Here is a 27,129-nt window from a genome sequence, read left to right on the forward strand (position 1 = left end):
CAGTGAAATGATTTTCTAAAAGAGTGCCAAGACCATTCAATGAGCAAAGAATTGTCTTTTCAACAAATGGTGCTGGGATAGTCACATGTGCACAGGCACCAGATAGGAAGTTGGTCTCCCTACCTCACGCCATATACAAGTATGAATTCAAAAGGGATCAGAGATCTAAATATAAGAGCTAACACTATAAAACTCTCAGTAGAAAACCTAAAAACCATAGAACACCTTGGTTTGGCAAAGCCTTCTTAGAAATGAATCCAAAGCACAAAGGATGAAAGAAAATAAATTGAACTTCATCAAATTTACAAACTTTTGTATTGCAAATGATACCACCAACAGAGTGAAAAGACAACCCACAGAATAGGACACAACATTTGCAAATCAAATCTGACAAGGGAATTGTATGGAGAATGCATATAGAACTCCTAAAACTCAATAATAAATAGACAAATAACCCAATTAAAAATGAGCAGAGTTTGGAGAACCTGGCAAACACCACTTTCACCAGGTGATTCAAGTCAACATCATCAAGAATGATATAAAGCTATTGTATGTCCCCTGATGAGAGGCACCGAGAAGGACACAACTTCAGAACTGTGGTATTCCTGCCCTAAATCCAGTGTAATCATGAGGAAATGGTAAATAGACCAAACTGAAGAACTACACAAAATAAATTGCCTGTACTCTTTGAAGGTACTAAGAAAGACAAAAACTGTTGATGAATTCTTTAAGACATGATGACTCACTGCAACATGTAATCCTGGACGGGACCCTGGACCAGAGGAAAAAGTCTTTTGTTTTACTATAAAGGATATTAGTGGGGCACTAAGTAAAGTAAAGTTTAGGTAAGGTTTTTTAGGTTATAGTACTGTATCAATCTTAATTTCCTCATTAAATAACTGTACTGTAATTACCTAAGTGCATGTCCTTGGTTTTAGGTAATACCCTAAAGTATTTAGAGATAATGGAGCATTAGATCCATAATGTATTCAAACACTTTAGAAAGAAAAAACATTTCATATAGTGAGAATGTAAAATACTGGGAAATTCTCGGTGAAACCGAGACAGAAATTCTTCACACTGGTTTTGGAAACTTTCCTATAGTTCTGAATAGTTTCCAAAATGAAAAGCTTAAAAGTTTTTAATTGGGCAAAGAATTTGAATAGCCATTCCTCCAAAGAAGACATATAAATGGTCAATGCTCTGTGTCATTAGTTACCAGGGAAATGCAAATTACAACTGCAATGAGATTCCGGCTCATGCCTACTAGGATTATAGTCATGGAAAGGACAGATAATAACAAGTGTTGGCAAGGACATGGAGAAACTGGAACTTGCATACATTGCTAATGGGAATATAAAATGGGAAAAAACAGTCTAACAGTTCCCCAAAAGGTTCAACAGAGTTACCATAAGACCCAGAAATTTGACTCCAAGAGAAAAGAAAACATATGTCTCTACAAGGACTTGCATGTGAATGTTCATAGAAACAAAATTAGCAATAGCCAAAAAGTGGAAACAACTCAGATGCCTATGAACTGATGGACAGATAAACAATAGGTAGTATATCCACACCACAGAATCCCCCTCAGCCACAAAAAGCAACACAGTCCTGATATGTGCTACACACACATAAGCCTTAGAAACATCATGCCAAGTAGAAGGCGGCAGTCATAGGAGACCATGTAGTGTATGATGTATGATTCCAGCCATATAAAATGTCCAGAGTAGGCAAAGCCATAGAGATAGAAAGTAGATTAGTGTTTGTCCAAGGCTGGGGTGGTATGGAGGATTTAGGGGGTCTCTGCTAATGGATACCGGGTTTGTTTTGGGGGTGATAAAAATATTCTAAAGTTGGCTTGGTGCCTGTAGCTCAAGCAGCTCGGGTGACAGCCACATACACCAGAGGTGGCAGGTTTGAGCCCAGCCCAGGCCTGCCAAACGGCAAGGACAATTATAGCCAAAAACTAGCCTGGCATTGTGGCAGGTACCTGTTGTCCCAACTACTTGGGAGGCTGAGGCAGGAGAATTGCTTAAGCCCAAAAGAGTTTGAGGCGACATAGTGAGACTCTGTCTCAAAAAAAGAAAAAAGAAAGAAAATATTCTAAAGTCACATTATGGTGATGGTTACAAAACTCTGAATATACTAAAAATCCATTGAGTTATATACTTTAAATGGTTGAATCACATGGTATGTGAATTACATCTCAAAAGGGCTGCAAAAATAATTTTATATAAGTTAAAGTTTCAAGGAAGACAAGCTAGCAAGTAAATATCTCTCACAACAAAGGCCCTTTAAAAATGATTCACCATAATTAGACTGCAAACACCTAGGTCAGCTATAACTCACCTGCTACACTGGTCTTCGGTGGAAAAATAGATCTGAAAGTCATCAGAATTATCATGGACGTAAAGAAAACAACAGCGTTCGTCAAACTTGGATAGGCTGTAGATTTCGAAACATAAGATTGCATATACGTAAGTTATGATGCCAATTTTAAGCTTTTGAGAAACTCTAGAAACAGAGTTTCTTCATTTCTACAAATTTCTCAAAGATTTATCAATGTTTCAATGAACAACCCCCAAATTTCTCTTTCACTTTTCTATGAAATTAAATACCAGGGACATTTATCTTGTTTGGGTTTGTATATTCATCCAGTGACTTTAACTAATATGTATGAAGAACCCGTTTTTAAAATAATGCAGCGCTATGCAAAGCATAAGGGCAACAGAAAAGGGAATAAAGCATGGTCTTTGCCTTTAAGGAGTTTATAATGTTACGAAGAAAGAAAAGCAAGGTATTTGTGAACTAATTTATGATGGTATCAAAGGAATTTATAGACTTGGAAAACATCAGGACACAGTGTTTGTGCCTACAGGTTCTCCAAGCTTGTCTGGACACAGCCAGTGACAGAAAATCACCATGTTCCATCTGCTGATAAACTTCTCTATTAGAAAGTTCTTTAATAAAAAATAAATATAAAAAAAAATTAAAAATGCCATAAGTAAAAAAAAAAAAGAAAGTTCTTCACCGGGCTGGGCGTGATGGCTTATGCCTGTAATCCTAGAGCTCTGGGAGGTCGAGGTGGGTGGATTGCCTGAGCTCACAGGTTCAAGACTAGTCTGAGCCAGAGTAAGACTTTGGCTCTAAAAATAGCCAGGCACTGTGGTAGGAGCCTGTGGTCCCAGCTACTCAGGAGGCTGAGACAAGAGAATCACTTGAGCCCAAGGGTTTGAGGTTGCTGCGAGCTATGATGCCATGATACTCTACCAAGGGTGACAAAGTGAGACTCTGTCTCTTAAAAAAAAAAAAAGTTCTTCACCCAGAAGGGGCCATCTCTGCTAGGCAATGGCCCTCATTCTGCCAGGTGACACTATGAAAAACAGAAGATTGTCTTCTATAATGAGCCCTTCAAACAACTGACGCCACTTTATCTTATTCCTTCTAAATCATCTCTTCCTGATATCCAAATCTTCTTAACTCACTTTTCATGTCATACGTTATATGACAAATACTGAGTTGAAACACTAACAGTGCCAGGGGACTCAGAAAGAATTAAAATTAGGTTCCACACAAGCAAATTTTGAAAACCAATCTGTGAAGGAATTACAGCAGTTAGCTGGATGGCCTTGGGAGTGCTCAAAGTATACTCTTCATGTCACATCAGTCCCGAGGCCCTTGGCAGATCCCTACTGATGACTGACATGGCAGCTAGAGGTGTCTGTAAAAAGACACCAGAAGGCTCTTGATTACGTGTTCTCATGGAACTTAGTTACTGATACATTTTTGAAAAAATTCAGCACTTTTGAATTACTTTGTATTTTCTGGGCAGTATTATCTGAATGCACTACTTAAATAACTTCTTTTCTGATAAAACGAGGTAAATAGTATTCTAATTTAAACACCAGTGTATCAAGGATGGGATCATCTAGAGGTAACTTGGGGATTTGTGCGGTGGCTGAGGCAGTCTCAGAATCAGAGAAAGGAGAGTCCTAGTCCAAGCCTTTTCTGTGATGAAAACAGAGAAGCAACAGACCTAGAGAGGCTGGCCGGCTTTCCCAATGTCACAGGGCAACGAGAGATCAGAACGCACCTCTACTCAGGAGCCACTCTCACCTGGGAGCAGAGTGCTGCTGAGATGGAGCAGCCCTACCATCTCAGGCCCAGATGGTCACCACTCGTGGTCCAAAAGGCAAGTACCACACTTCTCCTTAGAGCACAGCACCTCACACCCTCCTTAACACCACCTCTGGGCCCCGTTACTCTGCCCAGGAGACCTCAAGCCAAGTGTCGTTACCAAATAACTCCTGGCTCTAGCGTTTGCGGTCATTGAGCACTTGAACATCTTTGGCTCGAAGTACCTCACATATTTCGAATAAGTGGAAACATTACAGTGCATAAGACATTATCATCTCATTTGTATTTAAACAATAACCACATTTTCTCTATGTTCTTACCTTATTCCCTTTATGGACGAGGCTATAAAATTCCACTCATGGATTTGTTTCTGCAAGTATCAAACACAGAAATCAATAGCTTGATTTTTTTCTAAGCAGTGAATCATTTTTGGTTTCATTCTGTGGTCATTCATTTCTGCTATTTTACTTGAGTAGTGATTTAGGGGTTACAGCAATGGACCGTGCAGAAGTGGGAACACCAGAAACGTTTTCTAAAGTATTGTAAAAATTCGCTTGTATCAATAGAGTCCTTTAGAGCATACAATATGAATTTGAAACAACCTAAATTTGAGATAGAAATAATGTGCACACAGTAAGTATACAGTGAATGGCTTTTCATCTTCTGTCAACATAGTAGGAAAATTCTAAAAATGAACATAAGAACAGCTCACCTAAGTCGAGCAACTTGCAAAAACATTGGAGAAGCCAGACTGTGACCGACGCCATTCTGCATTCATCAGTTTTTTCCCTCCTTGAACACATAGCTAAACTACATTTCCCAGCCTCCCATGCAACAACTGGGCCACATGATAGAATGGTGACCAATGGGATTCAAGCAGGAGTGAGATACATCACCTGGGGGCTTGGCTTGTGAGAACCTCCACAGCCATCCTCTTAGTCTTTCCCTATCCATTGCAAGATGGAATGGAGAAAGAGAAAGATGGAATGGAAATAAAGACACTGTGTAGTAATTGTGTGCTTATGATTTCTATCTCAAATTCTGGTTTCAAATGTATATTGTTTGCTCTAGATTGGAGATGGAAGTGAATTTGTAGAATATATTATAAAATGCTTCTGGTGTTTGTGGCTATAACACGAGGCACAGGTAAACCTTTATCATGTTAAGATGCTGGGATTTAAGCGGCTGTGTTTTAGCAGCTGGCCTACCCTGACAAACAGAGAAACTGACCGTGATCCCAGTCAGTACCGAGATGCACTTTTCTCTTTTGAAACGACTCTGTTTGGGTGCAGGACGCAACTACAAGAGAGACTCCACCTAACAAATTCAAATATTGTGACCTCGTGGGTTTGTACCCTCACATTACCCTGAAATTAAAAACAAAAAAATCCAACTCTGCCCTCCCCTCATCATTCCCTGCCCCTAAACTTTGCACAAGGCTTAACCTCGGAAGGAATGTCTGAAATCCTGGTTTCCAGAAATCCATAGGTTACAACACCAATAGATCCCAACTACAGAAAATAATTTCAAGTAGGAAAATCAATTTGGTTGGCCTGGGGAATGTCACCAACGAGCAACTAAGCCATCCAGGGAAGAGAAGTAGAAGAGCCAAGTGACTGTGCATATGGCTCAGGAGAACTGCCATGAACAACCAGGTGATTAGTTTCCTGCCATCCTGGAGCCCCGACAATAGGAACAGATTGGGAAGATGGTTCCCAGTGGGAGAAGAGCCATTCATACATGTTGATTAAGCAACTACAATGTGCTAGGCAAGGGATCAGCACCGAAGACACTTCAGAGAGCCACAAAGTCCCTGCCCTCATGGGGTTTACAGTCCAGCGAGGGGAGATGGACAAGACATTAAACAGCAAAATGACAGCATGGTGAAGGATAAAAATGCTATGAAGATAAATAAAGCAGGGAGGAGCACTGAGGTGGGGCAGGGGATCATGCTGCTAAGCTGGACGCCCAGGGAAGACCTCACTGAGGACTTTTGAACAGAGAGCTAAAGAGGGGAAGCAGGGAGCCATGTGGATACCTGGGGGAAGCTTCCCGAGTAGAGAGAAGAGCAAGTGCAAAGGCCAGGAGGCAGGATTGTGCTGGGCATGTTCAGGGGCCAAAAAGGAAGTGAGTGGCTGCAGTGAAGTGAGGGGAGAGTGGGAGGGGAGGCTGGACAGCTGGTGGGGACAGGTCACATAGGGCCTGTGGGCTGCCATCAGGACGGCAGCCTCTACATGACAGGGGAAGCCATCAAAGGCTGTGAAAGATAAGACAGGTATGAAAAGATGAAATTCATCAAGTCAGACCGAACTGCAAAGAAAGACTCAGTACTCTTCAGAGGAGAAGCATGTCCCAAGTCACTCAGAGAAATAGGAATCGGCAGATTAAAGTGAGCCTTGTCTGACACAACCCCACCTGTGAGAAGCTCAACACATACAGAAAGCTGAGAACATGAGTTCTCAAAGTATTCCCAAATGGTAGGCTTCCTCCAGGGTATCGCTGGGGCACTTCCTGACCTGGGAGGAAGATGTACTAGTTCAGAAGTAAACAACATGGACATCCTGTCTTTCCCTTTATGTCATAACCAGCAGGCACGGGCGGGGCTCTGTTGTAGAGCCCCTGTGGATATAAACATGTACAAGTCGTGTATGGGCTTCCATATTTGGGAAGACATTTGAAAAATGTATAGATAACAAGCCACAGGTCACACTTTTGCACAGGGTAAGGCGATTGGGACACCCCCAGACATTCAGTGAAAGTTTTGAAAGGATGATTTAAGATGCCTTTGCAAAAGTGAACACGTGGATAGTTGGGAGAAGGGATTCCAGGGAGGAAGAAGGATGGGAACAAAAGTGCAGACGGGGGTCCCTGCAGGGCCAGCTCAGGGGCTGGTAAGAAGACAGTCTGGCTGGCCCTGAAAGTTGGAGATAAAGAAGAAAGGAGGTGCAGGACTGTGTAGAGAGGGCCTTGCACACTTGGTAAAGGATCTGAGTTTTACCTGGACAGACACAGGATCTAGTAGTGTCAGGCGCTATCAAGAAGGATAACTGATTTTTAAAAGTATTACTTCTAGGGAGCACTCAATTCACAATTGCCAAGATGTGGAATCAACCCGAGTGCTCACCAACCCATGAATGGATCAACAAACTGTGGTATATGTACACCATGGAATATTATTCAGCCATAAAAAATGGAGACTTTATATCTGTTGTATTTACCTGGATGGAGACGAATCACATTTTTCTTAGTAAAGTATCACAAGAATGGAAAAGCAAGTATCCAGGGGACTCAATACTAGTATGAAACCGACAGGTAAACAACTACACCCCCACAGGAGAAAAAAACACAACTGAATTCAAATGGGGGGGGGGAGGAGGGAATGGAGACAAAATGGGGAGAGGGAGGGGAGGAGGACTGATGTGCTCTCGCTTAATGGGCACAAAGTATGGGGTATACAGCGCACCCCTCTGGGTGAAGGGTTCAACTACAACTTGCACTTTACCTAAGAAACGCACATATAACCTAATCATTTCTACCCTCATGTTAATCTGAAACTTAAATAAAAGTATTACTGAAATTTATTATATTAGAGTACAACATTCATTCAGAAAAGGGCACAGATTAGCAGTGACTGCCTCAAATCTTCACAAAATGTATACCCACCCCTTGTAACCAGCATCCAAATCCAGCTACAGAACATTAGCAGGGACCCTGAAGTCTCCAGCTCTGTGCAGCACTGGTGTGGGGGATGCAGCTTGCCTAGGATTGGGAAAGCCAATTTTGCTTCTTTCTTTCTAATCTCATGTTTGGTGACCTGATATAGTTTGCTTGGAACTGACCATGTGGGAGTATTTACGTCAAAGAAATCTGCAAACCCTACAGGTTAGCCTGTAACCCCAGAAAGCTGGTTGTTCAACATTTACTAACATGCCACTGCCTCCTTGCTTCCAATAAGTTTCTGAATCCTTGGCTCATAAACTAGGAACTTAACTGCATTTTACAGTGATGTTCCACTTAGATGTGTATATACATATGAGGTCAGTTCATGAACTCATCCCGGAGAAGGTGCTGTATACCTCATTGCTGAATCTCACTATGGTCACCTGTGAAGTACTCCCCTTGGGAAGCTGTGCACTGATGCCAGCACCTAGTCCACCCTTCAAAGCCACTTTGCAACTCTTTTTCTGGAATGGCCATCAGAGCTGTCATCATACAAGGTCTGACAATTAAGTTCGTGAACTCATACTAGACAAAGTGTCTTGAAGGGTAGACTAGGCACTGGCATCGTGCATAGCATCCCAAGGGGAGGACTTCAAAAGTGACCACAGTGATATTCAGCAATGAGGTATGGAGCACTTTTTCTAGGATGAGTTCACTTTTTCTAGGTCTACTCCTGTCTGACCTCACAGGAGTATTCCCTTCCCACCACCCACAGCTCACAGGGAAAAAAATGCAACACTGTGCCGGAAAATGTCATTTCTCTTTAGGCAAATGGGCTTGCTTTCAAAATTTGCAGAATTTCGAAATTGTAAATGAAGGCAAACGCAAAGGATTCCTCTCAAAGAAAAAGGCAATTTATATTTCTCAGATGTTTCCTCCGACAACTACAAGCTCTTATGCAAAACATTTCATCAATCAAGGAAAACGAGCATTTGCTGCTAATATAGGTCTTTTCCGTTCCTGATTACAGAATATATACAAACAAAGTAAAACATCTGCAACCAGTGAGATGTCATATACGCCACTGGAAATATCCATTAAGGGCCAGCAGCCATCATAAGAGTCAAGAGAGGTGGGCAAAGTTTGTAGAATTCTACATGATCAAAACCATTTTGCTATAAAAGTACAAAGAGTTGCTTTAATAGCCTCAGTTTTTCTCTTGCAAGTACTTGTCAACATACGAGGTCTTTTGTTGCTATAGCAATGAAATAGTGAGATTACACGTCGTCATGCTGAAAATTCTCTAATATCACAGTGGTTTCCAGTGTGATGCACAGAAAACAAACCAGGTTCGTTTAATAAACTAGAAAATAAACCAGGTTCATCTCTGGTACAAGAATTTCAGTCTTGAGAGCTGGGTGCTTTGTGGAGGGTGACACAAAGTGCGAGTGAATGTGAACGAGGCTGGCAGGGGGTGGGATGGGGAGACTGCTGATGTTCAGCTTCTTGACCTGTGCTGGCTATTAACTTGCACTTTGTCAAAATCCAAAGCGTACCTTTATGTTTGATGTACTTTTCAGTGTGTATAATACTTCAATCACAGGTTCGAAACAAAAAGAGGCAAATTAAATAGAAGGCGTGTGCATTCTTCAAATGTGCTGTATCTGTATGAATACCACATATTCTTGAAGCTTTCTCTTTTACACTCAAAATTTTATGTATACAGTACAGAAAAAAAAGCCCATCACAGCAGCCTGTCTTCACTAATGGCTGCTAACTCCATTCCCAATGATAAGAAGATTGTTCTAACATTAAATATTGGACAAGGTTACTGGCCTGTACTTGAGATAGCCTATTTTGGATGAGGCATTTCCAATATGAATTTGGGCCTTGGCTTATTCTATGGTGCTGCATTTTAGTTTTGAGGACACTGCTTATTTTTATCTGATTAAAACATAATCATTCACACTTTTGTTTCCAGGAAGAAAAACAAGCCTTCTTTGTCAAGTTAATGGCGTGACTCTACCCCCGTTTCATGAAAACACACAAAAGCAAATAACCCTATCTAATGCACTTATCAAAGGGTCTGTGTGTCTTCATTACCGCGAAATATATGAACAAAAAGTGCTGATGAAGTACTTTTCGATAGAGAGGAAAATATTGCTATTATCAAACGTTAGGCCCAGCCCAGCATTTCTGGAACCTCTTTTCATAGGCAATTAATATTGCTCCTCCCCTGGATTGTTGGTGTGAGCACAAGTTGGCGTGGGACAAATTTGACAGTAACTACCAAGTTTTAAACCTATGTACCCTAGAGAGTCCAGAAGGTCCATTTCTGGGAATCTTCTGTTCCTTATGGCTCTGCTCCTTTTCACCGCCAAGAGGTGAACTGGTGTATCACTGGCAAGAATGAAAACTGGGGGCCCTAAGTGTATATCAGTAGGAAAGTGGTGAAGTAAAGTAGGGTTCATCCATGTCAGGAAATATACCATATGAGACGGGAACATAGGGAGTATGACAGCTAAAAAGATCAGATGGAAACGGGTGTGCCACTTGAAAACCTGTCCATGATTTACGGAAAAGGTTGTAGAACAGTAAGCCTATACTATATGGTCACAGTTTAACATCCAATGCCTCTCTCGCTATAATATACATACTCTAATTTTTGTGCATGTCTACAAGTGAATTTAGCCAAAAGATAAATGGATATCCACCAAATCACTGGGGCTGAGGATGGGAATGGGGACCAGTTTGGGGACTGTCAAGGGACCTTTCCTGTATACCCCTCTATCTACTTCTTCATGGTTTAACTTCTTAAAAGACAAACCCCTATTTGTTTCACGTTTACACACGCACGCCCCCCCATACACACACATCCTCATGTACACACTCACACACATGAAATGGAAAGACCTATTTCCTTCCTGGCATCTGTAATTTCACAGCTCTCATAATCCAGAAGTGAAGGGTGGGCGTCTGTTCTTTTAAATACTATAACGTACACTTTTCTATTTGAAAACTGCATCTTTGACTAAATGCTACAGAAGACAGAGAGCGGCTCGTGATTTTTCTTCCTTACCATTTCCGTGGGCGAGACGTGCCATAAAGAAACAGTTCTCTCTTCAGCTTCGTTGTTTATAGAAACGTAAGAAGGCTGGTAGACTTTGGTTGGCTCTATCACCAGCACCTAAAAGAAGGACAGATTCCTGTAACGTGCGGGAATAGGAAACACAGTGGCCCCTGCCCAGTGAGGAAGTGCCACCATCTGTACTCAGAAACACTCAGCGAGGACCCACTACGTGCCAAGCATTGTTCTGGGAACTGGAGGTGCGGCAGTCTGCAGAAGTCCCTGCCCACAAGAGGGCTACCGAGGGGATGACAGACAGTGTTCTGAGGACATAAGGCAGAAGGCCTGCCTGAGGTGAGAGAGGTGACAGGTTCTGAGAGAAATGGGGAGTAGACTGGATGGTCCACAAATGCCAAGCCTGTAAACATGCGAGGGGATGTAAGAGGAGGTGACAATCCCTCAGGAAGATGTCATTTTGTTAAGAGAGACGAGGAGGGAGAGGAGAGGGATGAGAGAAGGGGAATAAATCTCCAGAGCAAATCAAACATGCTTAAGATAGCTAAACCCGGGAAGGGATTCTGTGCGTGTCTGTTCCATTACTCTTTTAATACCTTACACTGGGTTTGAAATATTTCATAGTTCAAAGAAGATTTTAATACATACTACCTAGCAACAAAATAATTATCATAATCATTTCAAGCAACCCAATCTTTTATTAGATGTTTAATGAAGTTCTTGAAAACGGTGGCGCGTTCACCAAATCTCAAGGCGGAAATATGGAACGCAATTACCTGCAGTTCAATTTCCAAGACACTTATATATCTTACTATGACACCTTCTAAGACGATCATAAAATTGAAACAAAAACTCAGTGAAAAGCTAAACGCAATTTTGCTTTTTCAATAAAGTTTTATATATTCATTAGTGGCTTGAGAGGCAAACCAAAGCTTAGCAGGAAACTGCTGTGCATTCCATGTTTTCACTCACAGTACTCCATTGGTTTAGAGCAGTGATTTTCAACTAGTGTGCCATGAAAAATGTTCAAGATCATCAATTACATTATTTTCAAAAGAAGTTCATGGCTCAGCGCCTGTAGCTCAAGCGGCTAGGGTGCCAGCCACCTACACATACACTAGAGCTGGCAGGTTCGAATCCAGCCTGGGTCTGCCAAACAACAATGATAACTACAACCAAAAAATAGCCGGGCGTTGTGGCAGACACCTGCAGTCCCAGATACTTGGGAGGCTGAGGCAAGAGACATCTAAGCCCAAGAGTGTCAGGCTGCTGTGAGCTGTGATGACACAGCACTCTACCCAAGGTGACAACTTGAGACTCTGTCTCAAAAAAAAAAGTTCAAAGTATAGTAAATATATTCTTTATTTTGCTCTTTTCTTAATCAACACATAATTTAAGTGTGCCACAGAAGTTTAACTGTAAGTTCAAGTATGCCATGAGATAAAAAAAAAAAAATGATTGTCTCAACCTTCCCAATGCTGCAGCCCTTTAATACAGTTCCTGGGGGTCGTGACCCCCAGGTTGAGAACCGCTGTTTTAGAGGCAGCTTTCCCTTCCTCAGCACTCCTGACATTTTAAGCTGGATAATTACCATAGGGGACTGTTCTGTGCATTGTGGGAGGTTCAGCAGAATCTCTGGCATTACCTACTAGCTGCCAGTAGCACCACCTTCTTCCCTAGTTGTGACAACCAAAAATGTCTCTTTTGTCCCCTTGGGGGACGCAATCACTCCCAGTTGAGAACCACTATTTTAGAGGATATAGCCAACTTTTTCCAGTGAGCTGATCATAACTTGCTAATTCTGCATAAGATCAATGGTTATCCCAACATTTTCAATTATAGTCTTCTTCCTTTCAGAGAATTCAATAAGTGGATAGCACCAATCCCTACTTTTTTTTTAATCATAAAGAGATGGATTTAGCATATCTTACTGGAAATCGGAGTCCATTGGTAACTTCATTTGTTGCCTCAAAAAGTAGATCTAACCAGAAGTTAAGGCGTTCTTGCCTGGGTGAATGTTCAATAATGGATTTCTTGAAGCGCTGAATTAGTAACACATTCTGAACTAATGATCGCAGGTACCTGGAAAAATCACAAACAACAATGATAACTACAACCAAACACATTAACTAACACCAACACATTAGATTTCTAAAGAAATTGAATTTGGCTCGGTGCCTGTGGCTCAAGTGGCTAAGGCGCCAGCCACATACACCTAAGGTGGCGGGTTCAAATCCAGCCCAAACCCGCCAAACAACAATGACGGCTGCAACCAAAAAATAGCCTGGCGTTGTGGCAGGCGCCTGTGGTCCCAGCTACTTGGGAGGCTGAGGCAGGAGACTCGCTTGAGCCCAGGAGTTGGAGGTTGCTGTGAGCTGTGATGCCACAGCACTCTACCCAGGGGGACAGCTTGAGGCTGTCTCAAAAAAAAAAAAAAAAGAAATTGAATTCAATTCTATCCTCTTTCAAAGAAGTTTCCAAAGAGTATTTCCAAGGATCATTTCTATAGTTCATTACTAGACTGGAGAAGTTTCTCTGAACGTGCATAGCACCAGAAAACATGAGGAGGTGATGAAACATTCTCTCCCGAGCATCAAGCCCTGATTTAGCTTCACTAAAATCACCATTTGCCATTAGGGACTGCAAGTGGTTCCCATTAATAATAAAAAAAAGCTTCCCCAGCGCTTTATTTAAATTCATTTTATGTCATGAGTGCTTCATAAACAATCATTTAGCAGCCATGTAACTATTTAAAAGAAACCCAAACAGTAAGCAAAATAAGTCAGTACAGCAAAATCACACCACACAGCTTCTTCATTAACACTGGGCTAAAACACAAATGAAGCCAGGGTATGGACCATTGTAAAAAAAAAAAAAAAAAAAAAAAGGAGGTCCATGAGGCCATTACCACAGGTGAGAAAACTTTGCACTTTTTACAAAATACATGTTACTTGACTATTTATGTTACCAGTAAGGCTTCCTGTCAAGGGTATGCCATTAGTCAAGTTTTTGGTGAATTTGACTGCTTGGGGGCCAGCACCCCTAACCCCTGCATTGTTCAAGGGTCAACTATGGTTCAAAATTCAAAGCAATTACAAAATGACAAAATTTCAAACTCACCTTTCTAATTAAATGCTTTACTTGGAGCTACTTTTAGATTTATATGAAATCATTATGTAAGAAAGAATACCGTGAGGCATGCTTGCAGTGAGGCAAGGTGGAAGGATCACTCCAGGCCAGGAGTTCAAGACCAGCCCCGGCAACACAGCAAGACCCCATTTATATGAGAAATAGAAAAAATAGCCAGGTGTGTGGCTGGCGCCTGTAGTCCCAGCTACTCAGGAGGCTGAGGCGGGAGGATCACTCAAGCACAAGAGTTTGAGGTTGCTGTGAACCTTGATGATCCCACCCCACTCTAGCATAGGTGACAGAGTGAGACATCATTTCAAAAAAAATAAAAAATCCAGAGAGAACCCATATATCCTTGGCCCAGTTTTCCCCAATGACAACATCCTGCAAAATCACAGTACAATATCACAACCAGGGGGCTGACACTAATAAAGTCACGCAGAGAACATTTCCATCCCTACAGGGGCCCCTCAAGGTGCCCTCCTATAATTGTGCTACTTCCTTCCCATCCCTGCCCCCTCCCTTACCCTTCGTGATCACTAATCTGAAACTGTCCTTTATTCACTGTCTTTTTTTGGTTTATTTTTTAAATTAGATCCTGACCAGGTAGATTTTGATGTTATGATATCTTAACTCTGACCATACCTTTGCTATCTTCAAACAAATTGAACTTCTTGAAACATAGTTGCCAGGCAGTGGTGCTCACATCCTCTCTGGTATTAAACAGGATGGTTCAGCTGAAAGCATCGTAGTATTATTTTGCTCTGGGAGGGTGGAACTATCCTGGGGAGGTAAACCAACTGAACTCCAACTGACTTAACTGGATACTCAGCATCCTGAGCTGTTTAAACTCATCCACACACTCCAAAGAAAGGTCTAGCCTTTGGGTGGTTACTGGAGATCACCTCTATGCCCTTGGGATACCCTGGATGCTAAGAGTGTCTCTTACCTGGGCCATGGGCCATGCCAGATAGCTTATGCTAACAATGTGATCCATGGTAGGAACTCTGGGTGTGACCTCTGCAGAGGCTGGAGACTGAGTTACTAAGACCAGAGACATAAACACTCCATGCCCATGTGACCTAGCCCCAGTGAAAACCCTGGACATCAAGGCTCAGTGAGCTTCCCTGGTTGGTAATACTTCCTGCATGTTGTCACACACAGTTGCTGGGACAATTAAGCACTGTCCCTATGACTGCCCTGCGAGAGGAAAACTCGAAGTTTGTGCCTTTGATGGTTTTAATCTGTATCCTTTCATGGTAATAAACCATAACCACGATATACAGCCTTTCTGAGTTCTGTGAGTCCTTCTAACAAATCATAAACCTGTAAGTCAGCCCAGGTGCTGGTGTAATGTGAATGTGTCCACCCCCAGGGTCTCCTCTCCCTGGAGTCAGCTCCCTCTGGGCAGATGCAACCAGCCTGGGCAACACAGCTACATGCAGCTTCACACCTGAAGACCAGCTACTGTGAGAGGGCTACAGGCCCAGCCTGGCTCTGTGTTCCCTCAGCCTCAAAGAACTTTCAAGAGCTTAATACCATTAGGGAGCCAAATTTAAATTCCTTCTGATTGGGAAGAAATGGGGTCAGCCTAGATGTGACTGAAGAGATTCCAACCCCTGGTAGTACCGACTGGCCCACTGAGCTGGGGAGTAAGGGGAACACAAATCATTCAAAGTACATTTTTAAAAATTACGCAAGTCATCCATATGCCTTTTAGAAAAAAAATCAGAAAATCTAGGCAAGGAATAAAACAGATCAAAAACTTCTGGTGAGGCTGTCTCCCGGAGGTAACCACTGCCAATATTTTGGAGAAAATTCCTCATTCATTATTTATTCATTATACGAATACCTACTGGGCATCTATTTCATAATGGCTATGTATTTCATTGATTGTCTATGGCAATCAATAAGATGACCACCATTCTCATGAAGCTCTGCGTCTATGGGGGAGACGGATATCGCTCACCCCTCTCAGACCTTTCTGAGTCACATCCTCCAAACTTTTTAATTAAAATGAGATCATATAGAACAGTGGTTCTCCAATTGTGGTCCCCAGAGCAGCGGCAGCAGTAGCAGCAGCTTGTGATTTGTAAATGCAAATGTTCAGGCTCCATCCCAACCTACCGAACCAGAAATCCTAAGGGTGGGCCCAGCAATCTGTTGTAACCAACACAGGTAATTCTGATGCATGATAAAGTCTGAGAATCACTGATGTAGAAAAACCTATCAGGCAGTGGCTGGTCTTATTTGACAATAAACCATGAACACATTTCCATAAATTTCTTGTTTTTTTTTTTTTTAGCTGTATTATACGTTTTTTCCACAAATGCATGATATATATTAGTATCAAAGAGTGTTTTGCTCTTGAGGATGAAATTAGTAGGATAGAGTCTAATCTCAGGGCTACAGCACGTGCACGTGTATCTTTCCCTCCCTCCACGTGAAAGCAAGGGAGCCCTCGGAGTTGTTAGGTCTGTCCCAACTTGGCTTTCAGGAAGAAGCGAGAAGGAGAAACATAGCAACTGATAATTTTTTTGTATTGCTGCCTTTTCCCCCCCGGGGAAGACATTCCAGAACCGGGTCAGACAGTGAGATGGGCGACGACAAGGCACGGACACAACTCACCACACTGGAGGCTTCAGTTTGAACAACTTCTCTGCCGCCTGGACAGCCTTCCCGACATCACTGGCCAACATGCTAACATTGAAGAACTGACCCACATCCCAGTAATTGCTCATTTTCTCCAAGCTCCCTTTTCTTCCCAACAAACTGTTCAGCCGGACACCTGAGGAAGTTGAATTTTAGAGAGAGTCAGGAAAAAAAATCTCTCTAGCTTCTGTCATACTGTGTAAGCCTTTAGACAGACAACAAGCAGGCATTTTATTTTGACTGCTCCGTAGGGGGTGCGATCAGAAAAGAATTGATTATTCCTTCTGAAATTGAAGGCTGCTTATTTTGAATGTAATTTGTAATGCTAAACGTATGTAATCAAAGCGTTCACCTCGGTAGGAATAAATGCTTTACCTATTTTCCTTAGTTCCATGGAAGTCTCAAATTGCTGTCCGGCAACTATCAGCAAAACTGCAAGATTAATTCCCGAATAAAGAGATGATTGCAGTTCAAATCCTTTGCGATACCTGTAATTACAGAACCACCAGATTCTTATTAGGACCAAAAATGTGCGACCTTCTCATGAAAATTATCATCACTGTAATGTGTTGTTTTCTGGCTACCACTCCCACTCTTAGAAACAGCTACATACAGCTATCAAATAACTTTTTAATTGCCTAACTCCAGTAAGATTAGCACACATCACAAAGTTCCAAAACTGCAGATGCTGGCGTGGATGTGGTGAGAAAGGAACACTTCTACACTGCTGGTGGGATTGCAAACTAATACAGCCTTCGCAGAAAGACGTATGGGGAATTCTCAAAGAACTGTAAGTCGACTTTCCATTTGATTCCATAATCCCATTACTAGGTATCTACCCAGAACAACATAAATAATTTTAACACAAAGACATTTGTACCAGAATGTTTATGAAAGCCCAATTTGTAATTGCCAACTCAAGGAAGTAACCCAAATGCCCATCAACCCAGGAATGGATTAATAAGCAGTGGTATATGTATACCATGGAATATTCTGCAGCCACTAAAAAAGATGGAGGCTTTACATCTGTTATGTTTACCTGGATGGAGCTGGAATATACTCTTCTTAGTAAAAGTATCTCAAGAATGGAAAAAAGCATCCAATGTACTCAACACTATTATGAAACCAACATATAAACACACACTCATACGAATGATAAAACACAGATATAGTCTAGCAAGGGGGAGAGGTGAGGCGGGAGAAGGAAGGGGAAGGGCTATTGGCAGGAGGAGTGAAGGTACTTGGTGGCATCAGTCCCAGAATTGCAACTAATGATCCTGTGAGCTTGTACCAGACCCCCTAACCTTGGGCCAGCCACCCACCTCCCTCAGCCATATGCCCCACATCTGCACTTGAAGGTCAGGGTTAGAGGATCTTCCAAGGACTCATCCAAAGCCAAGATGCTCTGACCAGAAGACTAAGCTTCATTTGCTCCTGTACCTACTCCCACTACCTTCTGAAGTGAGTGGAGAAAAACTATAACTTTAAGGAGCCAAAGGCAGTAATTTCTTGACCTGGGGGTTGAATTCTTGGCCACGATTGTAGAAACACAGTTTTCTGTTTTGGCTTTACCAAACATTAATTCCTTTCAAATACACTGAGTGACTCTTCTCTACCATACAGTTCTTTAGGTTCTACTGGGAATTAAAGAAAAATACAATAAGGTCATTACTTTCCAAGAATATACAATATGGTAGCGGGGATAACAGCCACACACAACTAGTGAAAACACAAGCAAGAGTAAGATATGGATCCTAAAACCATATAAATCTAGGTCCAGAGGAACTCACATAAGACATAGGGCCACCTCCCCTAGAGACTTGAGATATGGCTTAAAGATGGACAGAAATATAAAAGCCATTGTTTGGAAAGGGGACCCCTGGCATAGAAAACAGTAGGAACAGAGATGGGAGTCTGGGGAACTTCAGTTTAGTTGGATATAAGCCAGGTAGTGGGAAACAGGGATAGAGAGGGTGGGAGAAAGTGTTCAGACCATCTAGAACAGTGATCTGAGGGCTTGAATGTTTGTATAACAGGGAATTGGAGCCGTGGTGGGTTTTTGAGCTTTAGGAGAAATAAGCTGTAAATCCATGAAGGACGAATTGAAGACACACCAAGCAGGGATACTGTTAGAACATTCCTGGCAAGAAAGTAAAAAATTAAAAAATGGCAGTGACTGGGGGTGGTGGTGAGGGGAAAGGATTGGCAAGGAGGGGGGGAAGATTCGGAGAAGGGCTGAGAATGGGAACGGACCACGTGGGAGATAAATGAGTAAAAGGGATCAAACATCAGGGTAGTAAGAAAGCAAGACACTGGAAGCTCTTCCTCTGGAGAGGTGGAAATGACTCCAAGCTTCAACATGTTGAGTCTTAAATACTAGCACACTCTTGAGGCAAAGAGGGGCTGATGTGGGCCTCAGCTGAGGACAGACTGTGGGTTGAAGATCTCCAGTTAAGAGTAGCAAGGTGCGGCAGTAGCTGGGATCACCGGAGAAGTGTGTGTGTGGATAGAGAGAAGGTGGACAGGACGAAGCCTCCCACATACATGAAAAGGGAAGGAGGGAGGAGTTAGAATGCAATGAGAGCACCCCAGGAATGCAGAGAGCTTTGATGATGAAAATGGATGATGTGAGCCGTTGGCTCCACCTTCTAAATAAATCCAGAACCCAACTTCTCAATATTTTGATCTATACCACCCTGCTTCAAGTCACTATCATCTCCCCTGAATTACTGCAGAGTTCCCCTAAACCGTTTCTGCTTCTTCCCTTGCCCCGGAATACACTGTTTAATGGCTAGAGATTTCTCCCACCCCAATATGCAGGCGACTTTGCAATGCAACTTTGCCATTCCTCCCAAGCAGAGGTGGAGTGTCTTTCTTTAGCCCTTTGAACTTGGACAGGCCATATGACTTGCTTTGACCAGTAGCGTGTGGCACAAGTAACCTTCTGAGTTCCTGCGCCTAAGCCTCAAGAGGCGTTTCAGCTGCCACCTTTACCCTCTTATAATGCTGCCTACCAGGTAAGAGAGCTTGTCTACTAGGATTAGAACCACGTGGCAGAGCCCTGAGGCATGCCACCGAAAGTCAACACCAGCTGTCAAACGTGTGTGGGGCCATCTTCGACATGCCAGCTCTGCTTGACCCTACAACCGACTATAAATGTAGGAACGAGCCCAGGTGAAGCCAAAAGAGGAACTGCCTGGAAAACCCACAGAATCATGAGAAATAATAAATCACTGTCGGTTCAGGCCACTAAATTTTGGGGTTATTCGTTATGTGGCAAGCAATAGAGGATACAACCCCTAAAATATATTCTCGGCATAACAGTGCGAGGACTCCTGTTAAAATGCCTGGCAGAGCTTGTCGCTCCTCTGCTCAGAAAACTCCAGTGAGGTTTTTACTCTCCCGCTCCTGTTTTGTGCTGCTCTGTCCCCCTCACTCACTCCTCCTTGAGCAGGCCTGGCAGGTTTCCTCATCCTTCTGGAAACTTCTCACTCCCTCCCTCGGCACACCTACACATCTTTATTCATCTTCACTGACCACCCTATTTAAAATCGCAGCCCGCCTCTCCCAGCCCTCCTTCTTCCTTCCCCCTGCTTAAGTTTTCCCCATAGCCCTCGCCATCAGGTGACATCCTACACGTATGACTTTATCTGACTCCCTCACAGCAATGCAAAGTCCCTAAGGGCAGGAGTCCCGTCTGTTTTGTCTGCAGCCCCACCAGGTAGAAAAATTTCTGGCACACAGTAAGCTGCGGGTAAACATTTGTTGACTAAACAAATGAATGAACAGCCCGCTGGGATGATAATGCCCTGATGGTGGGGTTCTAGAAGGCGGGAAGGAGCATGCGCAGCCGCCTCCTTGCCCCATAACTAGTGAACCTGTGCGAAGACTGTGACCGGTAGAAAATCCCGCTTCTCATGGTTTTCTGTCAGAAAAAGGAATCTGGACATTCGCAGATCACATTTGCCATGATTTTTTCCCACTGCCAGCAGACAGGCACAGACAGGCAGGAAAAGACCTTACTTAGCCTATTTGATCCTCTTCTTTGCAGAGCCTGTGTGTGCTACTGAGGAAGGTTGAGGGCTTACCACTCAATGGCGCTGTCTCGGCTGGTGTTGTCTTTGTAGTCTGAATCCAAAAAGATGTCCTTGTAGATCCTCCCACACAGGCAGAACATGTCAGGGGCTGGGTGATCACAGCTCTGCAGAACCTGAAGCATGACCTGAAGGGCCTTCTCACGGTCACCTGTGCTGTTTCTCCTGAAGGATACATGTGATAAGACCGTAAACATCTGAATGAAGACAAGGCAGTGGATATACATGCACTCATTCTGCTGAAAGACTGAGTGTGAGAATGCCGTACGGCAGTAGGAAAAGCAATTCTAAGTAATGTTTCATTTTTCATTTTCAAATTTAGTCGCTGCTTAAGATCCACACCAGAAAAATCTCAGATAATTACACCAGTCTCTACTTGATCCTACCTTCAACAAATCATAAGGAAAAGCAAAAATAAGGGAAAGGGAATAAAAAAGTATAATAAAAAAGACTTAAGAGTCCTATCAACAAAATGCAATGCATAGACTTCAGATCGCGAGTCAAACAAACCCACTGTAAACAACAGGAGGCAACTGGGGAAATGTGGACTCTGATATTGGTAAATTATTGTTGATTTTTAGGTATAACATAATCATGGTTATATTTTATCAAAGTGTGCTTAACTTCTAGAGACACATCCTGAAATATCTGTGGGTAAAATGGGAAGTCTTTGCTTCCTAATAAATCCAGTGTTGAGTACGAAGGAGTGGGTGGCAGTGAGGGGGAAACTGGCTATGCAGTGATAATTATTAACATGGATCAGGGATACATGGGGGATTACTATTATGATGGTTAACCCCCATGTACCCCTTATTCATGTTAATAATTATCACTGCATGCCAGCTTTGTTTTCCCATCACTGTCACTCATTCCTTTATAATCCAACACTGGATTTATATGTCACCTTGACTGGGCTAAGGGATGCCCAGACATCTGGTAAAATATTTCTGGTTGTCAGTGAGGGTGTTTCTGGGTTAGATTAGCATTTGAATCAGTAGACTGAGTAATCTGGGTGGGCATCATCCAATCTGTTGAGGGCTTGAATAGAACAAAAAGGCCAAGGAAGGGTACATTTTCTTTACTTGAGCTGGGACATTCATCATGTCCTGCCTTTGGACATCAGAGCTCCTGGTTGTCAGGCCTTCACACTCTGCAGCTTACATCAATGGGATCCCTGGTTCTCAGGCCTTTGGAGTCAGACTAACTTACATCACTGGCTTTCTAGTTCTTCAGTTTGCAGATGACATATTCTCAGCTTCCATAATTATGCATGACAATTTTCATAAGAAACCTCTTCTTATACAGAAGAGCCTCCACAGTTGACATTGACTACTTTGACTACTTCCTTAACTTGACCTAATTCTCATTGACCAGAGATACACCCCATGTATGTGTAAGTGCAGTAGACCTAGTTCCTTATGTTGACCACCTCTGTATGTTGACCATTTCTGTTGGGTAGTCAACTTACAGAGGTTCTAATAACAAAAAAATGTAAAAGGTCCCATTCTGACTCAATAATTCCACCTCTAAAATCTGTAATGTATACATTTTTTCCAAGGATTTTTTGAACAAAGATGTTTGCTATGGCACTTCTTGTAATACTGAAGAACTGGAGATGACTCTAATGTCCATTAACAGAAGAACGACAAAATACATTTCGTAACAGCCAAACTATGGAATAACATGCAGCCATTATAAAGGATCAGATCCATATGTAGTTATATAGAAGAACATTTGTAACATTTCATGGGAAAAAACTGAATTAAATGAAAAGCATAATCCCATTAATTGAAATAAACACTAGTTACATATATACTTACATACATAAACAGAAGTCTGTATGTCTTCACATGCTCAGAAAATGATTGCAGGGATTTGTATAAGGTGGTCCAGTATACATTTTCCTTTTTCTTTTCTTTTTGTTTTAAACAATTACGGCATTTATTAAATGGTTTGATATTGGGCTGACTCATCCCATCTTCTGTTGTTCGGCAGGCCTGGGCTGGATTCGAACCCACCAGCTCCAGTGTATGTGGCTGGCGCCCTAGCCACTGAGCTACAGGCACCAAGCCACATTTTTCTTAATAGCTATTCTAATAAGTGAGTAGAGAGATTGTGCTTTTTAATTTCTTGGTAATTTTACAATAGACTTTTTTTTTTTTTTGAGACAAAGCCTCAAGCTGTCCCCCTGGGTAGAGTGCCATGGCATCACAGCTCACAGCAACCTCCAACTCTTGGGCTCAAGTGAGTCTCCTGCCTCAGCCTCCCAAGTAGCTGGGACCACAGGTCCCCGCCACAAGGCCCGGCTATTTTTTGGTTGCAGCTGTCATTGTTGTTTTGGCAGGCCTGGGCTGGATTCGAACCCGCCACCTTAGGTGTATGTGGCTGGCGCCTTAGCCACTTGAGCCACAGGTATGGAGCCACAATAGACTCTTTTGTGTTTTCTTTTCTAAAGACATGGGCCCCAGAAAAGCTACCTGTACTGTCATCCATGATGACAAATTAGTACTTAAAAGAGCTTTTCTCAACTGGGGTTGAATGACAGAATTAAGCCCTAGAGAAAATTACTTGATTCTTTGGGTGACTATTTTCTCCATTCTCCCATGGACGGTACATGGGAGCCATTCTGAACATGTGAGAGAAACTCACTCATTCCACACAATGGATGCCATAGGGCATTAGGGTTTAATTCTCTTGTGGAACCCAACATGGCTGGGTCCAAAAGGGCTAATCTAGACAACTGAAGTCCTTCTGGAAGCCTGCAACAAGTAAGCCTGCATTTCAACGCGGACTTTTTCCACTTTCTATCGTGGTCATGTTCGAATGTATTTGATCATTCCTCTCTTTGTCACATAGAATCCAATTTAGCCAGCCTGCAAACCAGATCTCTTACCACACAGCTCATTCATGATATTCTTTAATTTTTAAGAGCCTGCAGATATCAACCCAACTCAAATTTGTTAAAGCATTTCAATAATTTCGAAAGACTAAAACTTTAATGAGGTACAAAATTTCTACACCTGTAATTAGCCAACTTTTGAGGTATGAAATATTCAGGATTCTGAAAAGAATGTACTTAACTCACTTAAATGCTTAATTATCGATGTGAGTTCAGATTTGGTTTGTTTTGTTGTTGTTGTTGTTGTTATTGTTTTGGACCAGTTACATCAAGATTTCCCTTAAATTTTTTCATTAACTTGAAACTTAACCTTGTTACAAAACAAAAGGTCTTTTGAGTGTAAATGAAATAAAAATCAAACATTTGGGGAAAATGAAAAGCAAAGAGATTTTCAGCTTAAAAGCCACTTTAAGACAGGTGCTAATAGCTAATCCCTTTAGTCGTTAATAATCAGCTTTCAGATCTGCTTATCATTTTTAGATCCCAAGGTATCCAAGAGCAAGTCTACAGATAAAAACTCCTGTGTTTAATCAGTCAGCAACATCTGTTTCTGGCCGGTAAGGCCATTTCACAATTAAGAGAAGGCAACTTTGATAGTGGGTCTGAACCTTGACCGCATATTAGAATTGCCTGGGGATCTTTAAAAACCTTGGGGTCCAGGCTGCACTCCAATTAATTAAACCTGAATCTCTAGAGATGCGACCTGTATACCAGGGTTTCTTATCCTGGGTGTTCTGAGTCAGTAGGTCTGCATCATCGCTAAACCCAGCCACCAATTCTCAAGTCCTCGTCTCATTTGACCTACACGTACAGCTGACAACTATGCACTCCTTCCTCCTCGGACAATCTTCTCTGTTTGATTTGCTGGACACCATGCTTGCCCGATTTCCCCCCACTTTAGTCTAATTTGATGATTCCTATTCATCTCCCTGATCTCTCAACATCGGAAGTGTCCCGAGGCACAATCCTTTCCCCTTTCTCAGTAAATACATTCGATCCCTTTGCTATGATTTCCAGACCATCTGTTTTCTGATGACTCCCAAATTTCTATCTCCAGCCCAGGCCTCTGCCCTCCACTCCAGACTCCCATATCTTCTCAGCATCTCCCTGCCATGTCTAACACCTCAAACGTAATATGCCCCAAATCCCAAACTCTTGATCATACCATCAAATCTGTTCTTCTCACAGTCTTCCCCTTCTTGTTTAATAGCCAGTCCATTCTTTCTCTTGAAAGCACATGTACTGAGAATAAGATGGAGTCAGGCAGGCTAAGGCCAACATGACACATGGTCTGGTCAGTTTTAGGTCCCGTGTGACCTTCACCTTCTGTCACCCATTCTTACTGTTTTGGAAATATAGCTTCCACCCTAAAGATGCCCACCATGAACAGTTTAGGAAGAATGATTTAGGAAATTGACTTCTGAATCAGTAATGTTATAATAGGTCCCTGAGTTATGCTGATTATTATTTAAAATAAGAGCTAATGTGGTCTTTGCTGCAGGAGGATTGATTTAGGAAAGTGACTTTTGAATTGAAAATGTTGTAATAGGCAGGGCCTGTAGCTCAGTGGGTAGGGCACCGGCCACATACACCAAAGCTGCCAGGTTGGAAACCAGCCTGGGCCAGCTAAAACAACAATGACAATTGCAACAAAAAAAAAATAACTGGTGTTGTGGAGGGCACCCATAGTCTCAGTTGCTTGGGAGGCTGAGGCAAGAGAATTGCTTAAGCCCAAGAGTTTGAGGTTGCTGTGAGCTGTGATGCCACAGCACTCTACCCAGGGAAACAGCTTGAGACTCTGTCTCAAGAAAAAAACAATGCTGTAATAGATGGCCACTGAGTTGTGCTGATTATTGTTTAAAATAAGAGCTAATATGGTCGTTGCTTTGAACCTTTATGTATAAAACTGATTTTTGGAAATGGAAGAACAGAACAGTCTTACAGAGGCTACTCTCACCGTTCTCCAGAATTGCTGGCCTTCTGACAAAGTTTGGCGGACCTATCCCCATCTCTACACACTGGCTGACAGTGACAGGTGGCCGGACACTCTTTGTCCAGTAACACTCTTATTCAGGCCCCAAACTGTGCAGTCATGCTCGATTTCTGTAACATCCTTTATTTAATGGGTGTGTTTCCTTGGCTTTTCTTTCAAATTCTATCTGAAATAGGCCCATTCCTCATGACTCCCATACTTACCAGCTTGGTCTAAGCCATGGTCCTTTCCGACTTCCATCCTTTCCCCTCTATGATATTCTCAACACACAAGTCCTAGTGACTCTCTATGCCGTAAGGCAGGTCACTCCTCTACTCAAAACTCTCCCGTGGCTCCTGTCTTAGAGCAAATGCCAATTTCCTGTCAGTGGCCTATGTGACTGCACTAGATCTGGCTCCCACTCATTTCTCCGACCCCATCTCTTACCCACCACCCTCCCCCACTCCGATCAGCTAGTCCGCTCTGCCTCCACAGGCTTCCTTGCTGTTCCACGTGTTGCTTCCTCTACCTGGATTAACCTTCACTCATGTTTACATGATATGTCCCCTTGGCTCTTTCACATCTTTTCTGCAGGCCCCTTTCTAGTAGGTCAGATCTATCTCTAAGCACCCGACTTAAAGTTACAACCTTGTCACCCCACTGGCCCTCCCTACTATCCTAACATGTTTTAATAATTTTCCTTATTTTTTATTCTCTCTCTGCAGTTTAGAAGGTAAGCTCCAAAAGGGTTATGATTATTATTTTTTAATCCGGTCTCTTTACTTGCTGTGCCCTGTACTTAAAACTGGATCTGGCACATGGTAGGTTCTCAACAAATGTCTGGCAAATGAATGGCCAACTGAGCACGACTGACTATATACACAACATCGAAAGAGCTCCAAGCATTGCTTGCTAACAGAAAGAAGAAAATAACAGAATACCTCCTGCATACTCCTGTATTTAAAAAACCTTGTATGATGATGTATTTGAACAGTATGTAAGCAGATAAAAAAATTATCTGAAAGAACATATACCAAACTGAAATGAGAGGTTATTCCCCAATATCAGTGGGATCAGAGATTCGAGTTGAGAATAGCTGCTTTAAATGTATTGTTTTCAGTTTTTCATAAGAATAGCTGAGCATTTTCATCTATTATTTATATAATAAAATGCACCAAATAAAATCAGAACACTGGTTTGGGGCCAGGCACAATGGGTCATGCCTGTAATCCTAGCACTCTGGGAGGCTGAGGTAGGAGGACTGCTTCAGCTCAGGAGTTTGAGACCAGCCTGAACAAGAGTGAGACCCTATCTTTACTAAAAATAGAAAAAATTATCTGAGCAGTATGGTGGTTACCTGTAGTCCTAACTTCTAGGGAGGCTGAGGCAGGAGGATCACTTGAGCCCAGGAGTTTGAGGTTGCTTTGAGCTATGATGATGCCATGGCATTCTACCCACGGCAACAAAGTGAGACACTACCTCAAAAACCAGAACACTGGGCTGG

General features: G+C 42.4%; 1 protein-coding gene across 2 annotated transcripts in view; it reads right to left on the reverse strand.

Moving 5' to 3' along the window:
* The window catches only part of MAP3K15 (mitogen-activated protein kinase kinase kinase 15), a 131,949-nt gene that overhangs the window by 33,839 nt on the left and 70,981 nt on the right, over positions 1-27,129 (reverse strand). For both annotated transcript variants that reach the window (XM_003791887.3, XM_023514327.1), the window contains 7 exons: positions 20,749-20,919; positions 17,036-17,148; positions 16,637-16,796; positions 12,811-12,961; positions 10,877-10,984; positions 4,458-4,507; positions 2,350-2,445 (listed from right to left, as the gene is read on the reverse strand). In XM_003791887.3, the coding sequence (XP_003791935.1) occupies positions 2,350-2,445; positions 4,458-4,507; positions 10,877-10,984; positions 12,811-12,961; positions 16,637-16,796; positions 17,036-17,148; positions 20,749-20,919 (849 nt within the window). The remainder of the gene's footprint in view (positions 1-2,349; positions 2,446-4,457; positions 4,508-10,876; positions 10,985-12,810; positions 12,962-16,636; positions 16,797-17,035; positions 17,149-20,748; positions 20,920-27,129) is intronic.

The sequence above is a fragment of the Otolemur garnettii genome, unplaced genomic scaffold (assembly GCF_000181295.1).
Source record: "Otolemur garnettii isolate 467f Iridium unplaced genomic scaffold, OtoGar3 scaffold00051, whole genome shotgun sequence".
Lineage (NCBI taxonomy): Eukaryota > Metazoa > Chordata > Mammalia > Primates > Galagidae > Otolemur > Otolemur garnettii.